The sequence below is a fragment of the Cyprinodon tularosa genome, unplaced genomic scaffold (genome assembly GCF_016077235.1).
Source record: "Cyprinodon tularosa strain WSP-4 unplaced genomic scaffold, ASM1607723v1 ctg185, whole genome shotgun sequence".
NCBI classification, from domain to species: Eukaryota; Metazoa; Chordata; class Actinopteri; order Cyprinodontiformes; family Cyprinodontidae; genus Cyprinodon; species Cyprinodon tularosa.
Genome location: NW_024038643.1, coordinates 1,436,147 through 1,451,160, shown reverse-complemented (window position 1 = coordinate 1,451,160; position 15,014 = coordinate 1,436,147). Strand labels below are relative to the sequence as shown.

Genomic DNA, 15,014 nt, shown 5'->3' with positions numbered 1-15,014 from the left:
TATGTACTGTTTCAGATGATGGAGTACTGCAATATCGTAAGCATCTCAATTAAGTGATTTTTAGCTGGCACTTGTTTTACATAAACAATTGATTATATTGTTTGACTTTTGTAAATAAAATGTTGTTAAGAAATCTGTGTTGACATCCAACAAACGACCTAGAAATTAGTCCCTAAAGATGCAATCAGTGTTGAAATGTAACAATTAAACCAATTTAACCTTTTACTCACAATAACACAGTTATGAGCTTTGTCTTGTTTCTGTCTGGCATTACATAAAAAAAAAATTGAAGACCCATTTATGGTGTTTAGCATTGTTTTTCTTTTAAGAATAGGAATCTGAAGAAAGAAAATTCAAATCCAACAATGATTAAGTTGATAAAGTGAGGAACATGTAAATAGTTGATTCTTAACTAGCTTTACTTAAATAACACAAAACATTTTGCCATATTTTAATGCTTACATTAGTTTTTAAACAATCTGACTGACTGATATATATATATATATATATATATATATATATATATATATATATATATATATATATATATATATATATATATTCTTTTTATGCTGATGCCGATATCAATATTTTGACAATAGTCTAACCGATCCTCAGTGTGTTGCTGCTTTTTTTTCTTTTCTAATTTTGAGGGAGTACTTGAGGCCATTGTTGATCATCCTTCCTCAATTTACGTGATAAAATAAAATGTAATATGAACAAATGTTACATACGTCTCAATTTAAACCTGAAAGAAACATTTATTAACACATTAAAGAAAATATCACCAATAGGAAGCAATAGGTGGCATTGCATGAGTGTTACCTGAAGGCACCTTAAGGCACGACTGCTGGATGCCCTAATGGATCATCAAACGAATTACAGATACAGGTAAAAATAAAATGTCTGCTGAAGATCGGTCTAAATCTTCTTTTAAAAGTATTCTAGCACCAATCAATGAAAATGGCCTCATTTATTCCTTTCAGTAGTCTGTCATAAGTAATAGCCTAAATCCCTGGAAGATTGTCTTCCTGTGGTTGCATAAGCCAACCCATAAAATTGAGTAAAATAAATAAAAGAAATGATTTTGAATCAGTTTTCAAATTTTTCCAATTTCTCAAAAAAAAAAAAAAAAAAAAACTAATTTGCTTTAAAAGCCTAAAGTTATCCAAATCCGATTTTTTGGGCCATATCCTGATCTTTTCATGACTGTCTGAACAACACAGACCCGATTATTTTTTTTCCAGTGGGACCCAGGCCACGTGGCTATGTGGTCCTGAATCCGATACGAATCTGATCTTTTCAAATGTGACCTGTGTCTGAACGGCCAGGTCGCATTCATCCGACCTGAACGCCATTAATACTCAACAAAGGTCACTATTCTGGGTCTTGCTATGAAGAAGCGGCAAGAACAACAACAACCGTGGTGGACAATGATGCGGAGAGCAGTATTTATATTTAGCCATCTTGAAAAGATTGTTTAGTTATGGTTGGGAAAGATCGTAAGATGCGTTCCGGCACTACCATCCATGTTTACTTCCGTAAACACAGAGCATGCTGGCCTGTGATGTCATTGCGTCCTCTACTGCGCATGCGGGACACTTGCTTTGTATAACTGCAGTTCATGCAGGAGATCACATACAAGTCGCATATATTTGGAAATGTGAACGGCAATGCAAAAAAATCAGATTTCACTAGAAAATTGGAATCGAGCATCAAGGCCTGCAGTGTGAACGTAGCCTCATTGACTACAGCAATTCCTCACATCAAGCATGCATGTAGCGACAGTGGAGAGGAAAAACTCCAGCTGTACTGTTCGACATCCATACACTGCCAACAGAACAGGAGTTCTCTTCTCTGACACTTTGTAAGGAGTTTAAATCCTAAAATGCTAAATTTAAATGAATCACATGGGTAACACCTTGAAAAATGAATACATGTATTTATATCTGATATATTGTCCTGACTTTTTTTTTTTTTTTTTTTATATAATTTCATTCCATTCAGATTAAGGTTTCTTCTACTCTAAAATGGCATGGATAAAAGTTTGTTAAATCCATTCAACTTCACAAACCTTCAGATTTTATTTTGTAAAGTCCTCCTGCTGTTTGAATTGGATCAAAGTTCTGGCTCTTGATTTCTTTAGTGTAAAAGTAAGCAATGTGGCAGGTCCCTGCTGCCACAGAAATACATTTCCCTGCCCCTTCAGAGAGGCACGATCTCAGCCAGATTCCTAATCTACTTTTCCTGAATGTCGTTTGTCAGTCTCTGCAGGTCGCTCAACTCTAAGTGCCTTGCTTTCATGTGGTCACAGCTTACATGACCTTTTCAATCAGCGGCCTTTACTTTTGGTTGACCTCACAAATAATTAATGATGGGGATTTTGAACACTTTTAAACAAGTGTCTAAAAGAAATTCAGTAGATTCTTTTTGGGTATATACCATAAAAGTCACAATATTTCAAACTTGTTATATTGACTGAAATTGCAGGAAAAAACTGAATAGGATGTAGAATTTTTAAGTCATGTTTTTTTCATTGTTTAACCAAGGAAGAGCTGTTGTCAGGAAAAGGTCAGAAATTGTCAGAAAAGGGTCTTAAAAAAACCCAACAACATTCACAGACATGTCTCTGTTTCTCTGGCTTTTCAAGGAGCAGAACATTGATCTGACGAGGCAAGCGAAATTCGCCTCGACGCCGGCATTTGCTCTCTTTGTGACTCTGAAGAATGTGGTGTGTAAGATTGGTGAGGATGCAGAGGTGCTGATGTCCCTCTACGATCCAGTAGAGTCAAAGTTTATCAGGTAACTCCATCATTCTGCAGAATTACAGATCTCCCCATTTCTTCGACTGTTTTTCCTATTTTACCTGCAGCAAAGTATTAAGAATACATCAATTTCATATATTTCGATCGTGCCTACTGCTCTGCTGCAGGAATGCCCTCCGTGATCATCTCTGGGAACCACAGACTATTCAGACTTTTAAAAAGGATTAAAAACATTTCTTTTTTGCAGGAAGTGTGACTTTTAACATTCTACAATTATGCTATTGATTTTAGTGTTTTAAAGTTTTAAGTTTTGATTTTACCCTTCTAAGATGATTTTACCTGTAGGACTTTGAGAGATTTTTTCTTAAATGTAAAGTACATTACAAATAAAATTTATTATTATTATTATTTATCTTCTGACTGTACTTCATCTTTAATATTAACAGCACTAGTTTTTTCTATTTATTGTTTTTAGGATAAAGGTCGTATATTAATAATTATTAACCCTGCGCCAACGAACAAACTCCGTTCAAAGATCGACTCTTATTCTTTCTCGTGCTCTATCCCTTTCACTTTTTCTCTTTTTAGCCTCCTTAGAAGGTTTATACTTTTTTACTTGCCTCAGCCATGACCAGTAGTCGAGCTGGTGGAGAAATAGTAGAGCAAAAGTCCTAGCGATGATGATATAAGAGCCTGTGGCTGTAAAGCACTACGTTCTTCCAGGTCACATGACCAGACTAACGGCGATGCCTCTTCTCCCAACTTACGTTTTTGATATTTCAAGAATGGAGCCCGCTTGTAGCATTGATAGTGTCAAACCTGTATATTGGCCTAAGGAATCATTTAAAATAACTCATATGTGTCAATTCTTTTGGTCACAATGTCCACAGTGTGCCTTTATTTGATATAGGCATTTGCAGATTATTAGAATTTAGAGTGAACATTTAAAATATTTCTCCTCACTGATTTTGTAAAGCTGATTTATCCTTTCCCCTTCTTGAAGGACTACAAATTACAATGATAACTAATGTTTTTTTGTTTTTGGTTTTTTTCACTTTTAACAATGTCAAATGTAAATCTGATCAGCTCTGTGGTACACTTTAAAATGGTGAAATAAAAAATACATTGTTAAAACAGTTGTTTGTTGTAAGCTTTTGTCTTGTGACTGGTCATTAATGACCATTAACCATATATTAGTATCAGAGGAATGTTTTGTTATGTTATTGTGAGAAAGTTCAGTGGCTATGCATATGTTTATAGCTCTGTGTGTGTGTGTGTGTGTGTGTGTGTGTGTGTGTGTGTGTGTGTGTGTGTGTGTGTGTGTGTGTGTGTGTGTGTGTGTGTGTGTGTGTGTGTGTGTGTGTGTGTGTGTGTGTGTGTGTGTGTGCATATGTAGGATATTTCTCTTTGGAAAGACGATAAATGTGGATTATTGCTTTTCACTCACAGCGAGAACTACCTGGTAAAATGGTCGAGCTCTGGTATGGTGAAAGACATCGACGAGCTTCATAACCTGCGGGCGGTTTTCACAGTGAGTGTGTTTTTGCTTTGAGAACGTTGGTGATTACGTTTGTGTCCATTTGCTCGTCCGACTGTAGAACTGTTTATTCAGCCATGTTATGAGGCATTTGGGAGCCTCTTTGTAGAGAGCCTGTATTTGTTAAGCTCTCTCAGAAAGATCCAGAATTGCTTTAAGTATTTACTGAGGCGTTTGCCTCTGTCTAATGGAAGTCCAACTGCAGCAATGCTGGTATGCACAAGCTGAAGACACTGCAGGTTTTAGTCAACATCTCTCTCAGAAAATGAACATTCTCAGATGGAGCCCAAAGCATTTGCTTGGTAAAATGTTTGGCTGTTGTAAAAAGTTCAGACTTTTTGAAAGTTAAATGAAATGACTTGTTGAGCTCAGATGAACATTGAATGAGATTTCCATGCCAATTTTTTCTTAATGCGTTGCTCTGATTTCTGCTGAGTAATTTTGCTGGGCTCAAGGCAGCATCTGCTATCAACAACTTACTGTTTGGTTTGTTTCTTTGTAGGACTTGGGAAGTGAAGATTTAAAAAGAGAGAAAATCAGCTTTGTGTGTCAGATTGTCAGAGTGGGGCGTATGGAGCTGCGAGACAACAACACCAAGAAGCTGACTTCAGGCCTGAGAAGACCCTTCGGAGTAGCAGGTAAATCTGATTATAGAAGTTAGGAGTGCACAATATTTAAATTTATATGTATATATATATATATATATATATATATATATGTAATGCCCACATTGCTTTTCCTTTTTTCCAAATCAGCTTTTATGTGACCCAAAAAATGAAAATACCTTATACAAGAAGGTACCTTAGATTATACACATATATAAGGACGTGCTTTAATGACCAATATCGGAGCTTTTCATAATAACTACGAAAAGTTTCATATTTCTTAATATACACCTAGTTTAGGTTTAAGAATATAGATTTTTTTCTGTTGACATATCTTAAGCCATTCTTCTAATCCAATCACATATTGCAGCGAGTTCAGAATCAGAATAACTTTATTAATCCCTTGCAGGAAATTATCTTCTTGCAGTGAAACCGTTTACACAAGTGCAATAAGGCAAAAATAAAATAAGTAAGTAAAATAAGTAAAATTACAATCCACACTGTAAAATGACACCCTTCCCACATAAACGGTGTAAAATAAGTTAAGGATAAGAATAAAATAAGGATCTCAGTATATACACTCAACAATTTTTACAATTTACAATGCTGCTCAGTACCAGGGCTGCAACCAAGAATTAATTTGCAAATCGATTAATCTGTCGATTATTTTCTCAATTAATAATCGGATAGCAAATGATTCCTTAAAGAAAACTTTCTTACGAAAATAAACAAGGTTAAACTAACATTTTTCCACTTGAAGAGTTCTTGATAGAGCATATTGCTGGACGAAAAAGTTCTTTTTTTTTTTATCTTATATGCAAAAATGTTTACATGTTTTTTTTTTTTTTTTACAATTGTGGGGTTAATTGCTACTCAAGGTGGGTTGCTTTGTCAGCCAAATATTGTATATATTTATACTGTATATTTTACCGTCTCTTTACACCAGTTAACGATTAATCGATTACTAAATTAGTTGACGATTATTTCAATAATCGATTGATCTACTTAATTTTTTCAGCCCTACCCAGTACCTAAATTACTCTCATTACACATGACTTTGTTAATGTGCATGGTGAAGTAATGTAATACAGAAATGATAATAAGTAATGAAATTAAATGACTGTCAGAGAGATGAATTATACAGTTTGATGGCCACAGGCAGGAGGGACTTCCAGTGGCACACAGTGGTGAAGCTTGATGAAATTAGTCTCTGACTGAAGGTGCTTCTGTGGGCGACCAGCACATCATGAAGAGGATGTGCAGAATTGTCCAGCATGGATTTTATCCTAGCCAACATTTTCCTCTTGGACACTGCTGTCAGAGAGTCCAGCTCCTCTCCAACAACGTGACTGGCATTGCAGATGTGTTTGTCAAGTCTGTTGGTGTCCTTCACCTTCAGTCTGCTGCCACAACATGCTTGAGAGCCTTCTGAGAAGTCTGCAAGTGCCTTGTTGAAAAAGCCCCAGCTTGCTCCCCAGATGCTCCAAGCTTCCCAATGCTCTCTAAGGGATGAGCTAATACAGTGGTCAAATTTCATTGTAATGTATATTTGCAAAGCTTATTATCCTTATCCATAATCATATCCTTAGCCTATTGTTGAACAACAATCTGACAGGGGACTGAAAAGGGCAATATTTATTTGATACAAAATTGCACATTACGATTGTAATTTAAGCTTGTTAAGAAATCTTTTTTCTATCAGAAGTTTAAAGTAAGGGGACTTTACGTCTCAGACCTATGGCTCTAAAAGCCAATGCTGCTTTATTGGGTAATAATGAAAGGAGATATGGTAGCTTCTTATTCCAGAGCTGCTGTTTTAAAATGTGATAACAGATTATTACCTAGTTTCCAGATTAGTAGTCTTGGCTGTACAACTGAATCATTCAATTACCCCATTTACACTACCCTCTGAAAACCGAATCATGCTGATTTAGGACTGAGCTTGGATCAGTTAACCAAGCTTGGTTCCTTACAACAATTTCCACCCCACGCTAGCACGGTTCCTCACCTCCTATTGGCGATCTACGGCACTACTACTCTCTTGAGGGAAAAGAGCAAACCAACAGGGCGGCGCTCGTACCATTCAGGGAGTTATGTTTTATAATTGTGAAATTTTGCTGTTTGCGGAGAGTCGGGCAAAAACGGCTGCCTTTGGTGAATTGACAGTCAGGTTTTGGGAATTAGATAGAATAGAATTCAACTTTGTCATTCCACTGTCACAAGTACAGAGCAACGAAATTAATTCTCTGCATTTAACCCATTCCCTTGGGGAGCGTTGGGCTGCCATTGTGCGGCGCCCAGGGAGCAGTGTGGGGTTCAGGGTCTTGCTCAGGGACCCAGAGTGGCAGTCTGTGGGAGATTGAACTCACAACCTCAGGATTCAAAGCCCTATGCCTTAACCACTAGGCCGCCACTCCCCCAATTGGATAAGAAAAATGGTAGTCTAATTAGGGCTTACGGACGCAGGAAACAACGACAGATGTTGAGGTTCATTACACTGCTAAGCAAAATTATCACTGGAAATCGTGTGGCACGGTAGGGAAGCTAATTTTTTTATGAATGCAGGAAATTTCATGATTACGGTGGCTGACTGTATGGAGATGACGCTGTCTGCTCATGCGTTCTTTGTTATCTGAGAACAGTGCCAGAACTGAACTGCGCCGAGCCCTACTGATGAACTGCTTCCAGTTTAGCGTGGTTCAGTTGTATCTGGCACGGTCCAGTTCAGTTATGTGTGCCATTTACACTAAACAGTTATCTTGGTTATCGTGCTCTGACCGATCTCGCCCGGTTTCAAAAGGGTAGTGTAAATGGGGCTATAGTGTCTCATTCTCACGCTGCTGCCTAAATGTTTACCTGAATAAACAATCAAAAAACATTGTCAGTTGTTAGGGCTGTAAGTTCGCTCTGAGATCGCAAAGCCCATGGTTCTGCTTCAGTTTGCTTGGATGTTTTGATGATTCATAATGTTTGAATGTTCCTCCAGGAGAAGAGCATTCACACAGGTTTATCAGCCAATCAGAAATGGACTGTGGAACCATATACTATGGCCAATATGGAAGATGGGTGGTGTTTTTTTTTTATGTGCTAATTTTAACGTTCTTTCATATGTAGAGAGACAAATAATGATATGGAACAAACAGGTTTTAGCAGGTTTTCTGTGGGTGTAGTGTGCAGAGCATGTCTTTTTAAGCTAATTGTAAAATATTTATGTGATCATTTCCAGTCCTTGTTTAGATACATAAATATTTTAAGCTAAAATTCAGAGACTCTGCCGAATTAAAGAGAAACGAATTATGTTCTGTTGGCAAACGTCCAGTTGTATAGTAAACTAATAAGTTTGGCGTTCTGCCCACAGTTGTCAGACTGAGAAAATTATGTCTTTCTTTTAGTGTTTTTTTTTCCTTCTGTTCCACTTAAGGGGAAGGTAAATGACAGGTTGATTTATCAGTGGCCTATCTTTAGACATCATTGTTTCAACTGTGCACAGCATGAGGAAATTTATTTTCTTTTTTTTTAATAGATTTGCCTAGCTTCGCCATTAGTTATAAAAGCTTTACTGTATGTGCTTATCCTCTAACCTCCTGGGTAACGGAGTAGATGCAAGGTCATAGTAGCATCACTTCTCTTTCACATCACGCTGTATAGATGTCTAGAATGTGCCCCCTGTTCTGTGTGAAATACTGAGGGCTTTTTCAGACTCTTGGATAAAAGCAATGCTTTTCTTAATGTGTCCCTTGTTGCTGGATCAGAGGAGACATCTCTGCAGCTATGCAACGGTCCCATTTTTTTTTGTATGACTTTGTACAAAGTGCAGCTTAGTTTTTGTTTTATTTCTTTGTCTTAAAGGAATAGTACACCCAAAACATGATTAGCCTTCATTTTCTACTCACCCCCATGCTGAACAACACTCTGGAGTACTTTTTTGATATCTCAAATGCATCTGGAGATCTGGGAGGCTTCTTGCTGTCTGCTGACATTCAAATAATGGAGGTCTATGGCGCCCGAGACAGAAAGATCCATAAAAGTCCACAAAAACGTGTCAATATTCCTCCATACTGCTCGTCCAATGTAATCCAAGTGTCCTGAGTGGGTAGCATCCAGAATTTACTCGAAACGAAGTCATTTAGAATGTTTTTAGAGCATAAACAGTAGTGTATAGGATTTCCTAATAGCGCCCCCATGCGCGCTCACGACGCTACGGAAGCCGGCAGACCAAACCGGAAGAAAGTGCGCATTCAGCGTCTGGTCTGCCGATAATGCAAGCGTAGAAGAAGAAATGTGCTGTTTACCTGTGCAAAGAAAGAAACAACGAAAGAAAAATGTCTGAGGACTTCAGTGTTGAGGAAGAGCATGAGTTCTTTGCCGAGCTGAATGCGCTGGTTTGGTCTGCCGGCTTCCGTAGAATCGCGAGCGCGCATGGGGGCGCTATTAGGAAATCCTATACACTACTGTTTATGCTCTAAAAACATTCTAAATGACTTCGTTTCGAGTAAATTCTGGATGCTACCCACTCAGGACACTTGGATTACATTGGACGAGCAGTATGGAGGAATATTGACACGTTTTTGTGGACTTTTATGGACCTTTCTGTCTCGGGCGCCATGGACCTCCATTATTTGAATGTCAGCAGACAGCAAGAAGCCTCCCAGATCTCCAGATGCATTTGAGATATCAAAAAAGTACTCCAGAGTGTTGTTCAGCATGGAGGTGAGTAGAAAATGAAGGCTAATCATGTTTTGGGTGTACTATTCCTTTAATGTCTCTGCATAAAGTCCCTCAGATAACGTTTTACAGGACAAACTGGTCCAATGGGTCAAAAGAACTTCATTTAAATAAAATATGGCATTAAGTCCAATGCAATCCAGTCTGATCATTTAATGCTAATTGATAATCTGGAAGACTTTAAGCTGATTGCATCGATTTAACGGTTTTGAAAAAGACCAAGCATCCGTTAAGGGTTAGAAGGTTGAAGACCTCCAAGACAACTAGACTCTTAATAGCAGACATGGATTTGTCAATGTCTTGTCCAACAAAGAGTGGAATGAAAAATACAGAAAACTTTTTAAAAAATCTTATAGAGAATAAAAACCATTATAGTCTATGCATTGTTAGTAGGGACAACAACTTTGTCATTGGTTGTGTTCATGCAACGTCACTAGAGAACAAAGAGGCACAATGTTTGGTGTACTTTCTTTACAAAACATGGCCCCAATAGACAACACAAGCAACATATGTTTAATAGCAGAGATAGCATAGTACAAATACGTAGTTGGAGTTTAAAAATAGAACTGAATTAATTTATTGACAAATCTATTCTAGATGTTTGAAGTTGCCTTTGGTAAATATAACAGCTGAACACTCTTGAGGCATTCTTTCAATAAAATACATCAATTATTCTTCAGAAAGATGGTCCTAAATCTGTTGCAGAAGTGCCCATAAATCTCGTAGGTTACTTTGCTTTGAATAATTTTTCCAGTTCATCCCAGACCAGATGAATAGCGCTCACATCTAAAGACGTTAGTGGCCACTTAATGTTTTCAAGATACCAGACCAGCTAGGCAGATGCCAGAGGGCATTGCATGGTGCCGCAGAATGCTTGGTAGCCATTTTGGTTCAGGATTCCTCTCAGTTTGAATTTAACAACCTTGGATCGGCAAAACATTTCCAGACCATCATACTGCTTCCTCCATGTTTGTGAGTTGATTTTGCGCACTCATAAACCAACCCTTTGCCTTCTTGGTGTACAAAGATTCTGTATGATGAACCTAAGACTGCTTTTTATTTGATAAAAACAATAATTCATGGCGTATTCCATAACATATTTGCAATTGCTTTCTGGCTTTGACTCATCCAATTGAAAACCTGCAGCTCCCAGTCATCTTTTAACAGCTGAAACTGAGTCTTATTTACTATGAATACTGTTAAGCTGTGCTTGAAGCTGCTGCTGTTCTGTGAGCTTTCTATCACACAAGCTGTTAACTTTTAGAAACGTGCACTCTGATTCAGATGTGGTTTTAGGTCAAACAGACCACTTCCTGTCAGTTTGTCTTCTAGCTTCAGAGTGCCTGTGGTCTGTATAAATACATAGATTGATACATAGGTAGATAAATGATAAATAGATAAACAAAAAAAAAAAAACTCATACTTACTGACACCTTGACTCCATTTTCAATTTCTCCACAAAGACCTACGTTTTGATGTTCTGTCTCTCTTCCATTTCTAATTGCCTTTCTCTTACCATATTTTTAGCGACACAAACTTTTTTTTTTCTGCACTATAATGGCTCATACCTGATGCTCATAGGGTATGCTACCACAATGTGTTCCATTACTGCTTTTATGCAGACGGAGGGGGTTGTGAACAGTGAACAAAAGTTGCAAGGCCTGTATGTTTATATTGCCATAGAAAAGCTTGTCTGCATAATTCTGTAATGGACAATTGTTTTAGAAGTAATTTCCATGAAAAACACAAATTAAATGGAGAAACCAATACCTAATGGTCCTAATAGTGGTGGTAATCGTGCTATTGCTCTATTCTTGAAAGGAACACATCTATAGGGACAGTAGGGTAGGAGTACTTCAAACTGGACAAGAAAGCAAACATACAGCACATAGTTTATTGCAGCAATATTTTCATTAATGGATTTGTCCATGAAGCACACAGCTAAACAGAAAGACTGTGTCCCTGTAGAAAACTCATAATGTCAGAATTACTTCCATTCATGACTTTGTTTGGGAGAGACAAACAGCTAAAAACAGGGTGCTCGTTTTAATGGGAAAATGTACAGAGAGTACATATAGATAATGAGAGTATGAGCTCTGTCGGTTCTTTTTGCTTTTCACAGCACAGTCCTTGTAATCAGTGTTTAGCAAAGAAGAGAGGAAAATGGCTATAGCTGCTATTTCTTCCAAAGTCCAACCATCTCTGTCTCTTACATTGCCATACTATCCCATGCAGGCCTTGAATGTTTTACTAAGCTTTTTAGAATCATTTTGTTGATTTTTTTTTTTCTTTCTTTTTTTGTTTTGCAGTAATGGATGTTACCGACATCATAACGGGGAAATTGGACGATGAGGACAAGCAGCACTTCATTCCATTCCAGCCGTAAGAACATTTTGCTGCAAACGTCCTTTAATTTAATCAAATTGTTTTTTTTCTTTATGTAAAATATCAGACCTTTAGTGTTTGAATAGATGTTTTCTCTGAGGTTTACAATCTTTGACACCACATTAGCAGGCGTTGCAAGACCTCCAAGACTCTCTTATGTATCAATTAAGCTAATGTCATTAATTGCCACCGTTTTGTTGGATTTAGCCCAGAGGAACCTTTTTTCTTAATGCAGGAGTTATTTATGTCCAAATGTGAAAATGAGCCCTGAATAAAACTGCTGCTGCCCAAACTCATTATTGCCTATGTTCAATAAATAAAGGAGCCATTTAGAGTGATGTAATCTGGGCTCCACTCATCCATTCAGGAAAAATAATGGATGTTTTGACATGAACTCAGTGATCTTAAGCCATTATTTGGAAAAAAGACTGGGCAAAATCCTCCACAGGTTAACATTAAATGTTAGATATACTAAATGTATGAACATTTATTATTAGTTATGTTACCGCTTTGCTGAAATTCATTTAAAATTCATTTCTAAGCCTTTTTTTTTTTTTTATGAAACCAAACAACCAAAATCCATTTCAATTTTTTCAGAAAAAATCTATTTGATACAGGCAATTAAAAGCAAAAATCTCAGTGTGGACAGGGATGGATGGATGGTTGGATGGATAATTTGTACCCACAGGAAATGTCTTGGACATTATACATTAAACACAGCTGCCTTTACAATTGAATACACTATAAAGAAAACCATCTGAACACCTGAATAAACAAATATTACTTGATGAAGCTAATCTAATAAAAACAAAAAAGAAATGGAACAAATAAAGGACTCCCTCACAGTTAGATTTGTATATTGGTCAGTTATACACCACCATCCATGCATTGATTGTAAATGTGTAGTAAAAGTTCAGAACTAACAAAAACTAAATTGACTTGAACTTCATCTGAGTCAAATTGGCAATTACTAGTAAAACTGGTAATAGTTGGGAGGCAGGCTTTTAGCTAGCAATGTGTAAGGGCTTACATTGTACGTCCTTTTCTAAACATATTAGAAATTATACGGCCTGTTATTTTGGATCTTCGCCATTGTTACACCCTAATTTCCTTTAGTAAAATTTGGCTCATATGTTCAAAATTTCACAAGCATAATATGTTGGAATTAGAATTTTGTTTTATTTTTGCTGCTTGATATGCAACATCGACCAATGAGAGAAACTAAGTTAAAATGTTGAAACCTGCTGGCAACATTTGTTCAGTTTTATTATTCTGGTGCTTGCAGTTTATGCCACATAGGCTCACATCTCCTTCCAGCCGCCACGAACAGTAGCGAAAAACCCCCAAGAGGCGACCAAGCCTGAGGCAGCTGTTGCTGAGGATTCCCAGTGACAGCGCACCGCACAGCGAAATAATGAATGCACAGACAAATACTCAAATAAAAATATTTTAAAACTGCTTTTTAACCCCTGATCACAGCAAATATAGCAAAGCCACTCGGGAGCAGCAGAAGCGTTAGATGTATCCGGACATACTTAACGGGACGCGCTTCAGGAGCATCAAAGATGCTATTGAGGAGCATCTAACCATAATGTGTACAAACCTCAAAAATGAAGCAGCAGACGCTTTTTTGCTGCTCAAACCGCGGTGTGAAATACCAAATACCAGCCATGGTCATTGAAATGACCTTGTCATTTTAATTGAAAAGAAATCTGGCTAGGTCTTAATCTGCATATTTTGCAGATTGAAAGAGATGGTTGCAAGAAAAAAATATATTTCTAAACTACCACTGTTCTTTATAGTGGCTGAAGATAAAAACAGAAACAAAACTGTGGGAGCAAGCAATAGGTTGTCTTCCAAGTGTTCTAAAAGTAAAAGTGCTTATTGTAGAGTCTAGATATTAGACTGCTAGAAACACTAAAGTTAATCTATTTCAGTAATTCATTTTAAATTGTAAAACTCCCCATAATGTATTGCACGCATAATGATATATTATGTAACCGTTATGTTAATTATGGCTCACAGCTAAAGAAAACCCAACATTTAGTTGTGATTTAGAAAATCACATTAAATCAATTAGGGGTAGTTTTAATAGATAGATGTTTTCTAGTGGGCATGTGGTTCACAGGTAAAATTTCCAGCCCAATACAGGGAAAGTAACAAAAGGTACCATATCTATGCTTAATAATGTGAAAAGTGAAAGGAAAATGTGCTCCAACAGGAATGAACGCAGCCTTCAGAGGGTTGTAAAGCAAAGTCTGTTCAATAATCACCAACCTGCGCTACACCTCCGAGATAATTAGTAGAGTATTGTAAGGAGAAAGAGGAGGCACAAAGCCGTACAAAGTGAAGGGGCTGAGATTCTGTTCCAGTGCGTTTTTAGCAGAGCAGTGCCATGATGGCCGCCATGTTGAGCAGCATTGATGCATTTATTTATGCAAATAAAGCATAGACATACTTAAGTGGGGTTACATCTCTGTCTTGATGCATTAGATCAGGGGTGTCAAAGTGGTTCCAGAAAGGGCCGCGTGACAGTTTGAACCAGTTTGACCAACAGAAATAAACACTTGAAATATGTTTGTTTGGAAGAGCAAGGCGACACTTATTTAATTTAGGATTGAAATTCTTTGTAATTTTAAAGACTCCTTTAAAGTCGGTTTGTTGTGCTTTTCATCCTAACATCAACGCTTCTTCTTTTCTTCCATTCTGTTTTCTGGTCCCATAATGGTTTTATGTACTGCAGACATTTTCTCTTTATGGTGTGACGGCTGCCACACTGCAGATTTCTCAATTACATGTAATCATTTCTATTTGGCGCATCATGTGTTTTGGTGAATTAACAACTTCTTTCATATTTAGGAGTTTAAGCCACTTTGGCTTAGTTTTTTTTTTTTTTTTTTTTTCTTTATCATAAGGATTCAGTTATTTGAGATGTAATGTAGATTTTAAGGAAGCATGTTCTCTTAATTGTATTTTTTCTCTTCTTACTCATTCTGC

General features: G+C 37.2%; 1 protein-coding gene across 2 annotated transcripts in view; it reads left to right on the top strand.

Annotated features, from left to right (window-relative positions):
* Window positions 1–15,014, top strand: part of dock1 (dedicator of cytokinesis 1) — a 305,990-nt gene that overhangs the window by 48,354 nt on the left and 242,622 nt on the right. For both annotated transcript variants that reach the window (XM_038282563.1, XM_038282562.1), the window contains exons 8-11: window positions 2,651–2,802; window positions 4,215–4,296; window positions 4,805–4,940; window positions 11,942–12,014. In XM_038282563.1, the coding sequence (XP_038138491.1) occupies window positions 2,651–2,802; window positions 4,215–4,296; window positions 4,805–4,940; window positions 11,942–12,014 (443 nt within the window). The remainder of the gene's footprint in view (window positions 1–2,650; window positions 2,803–4,214; window positions 4,297–4,804; window positions 4,941–11,941; window positions 12,015–15,014) is intronic.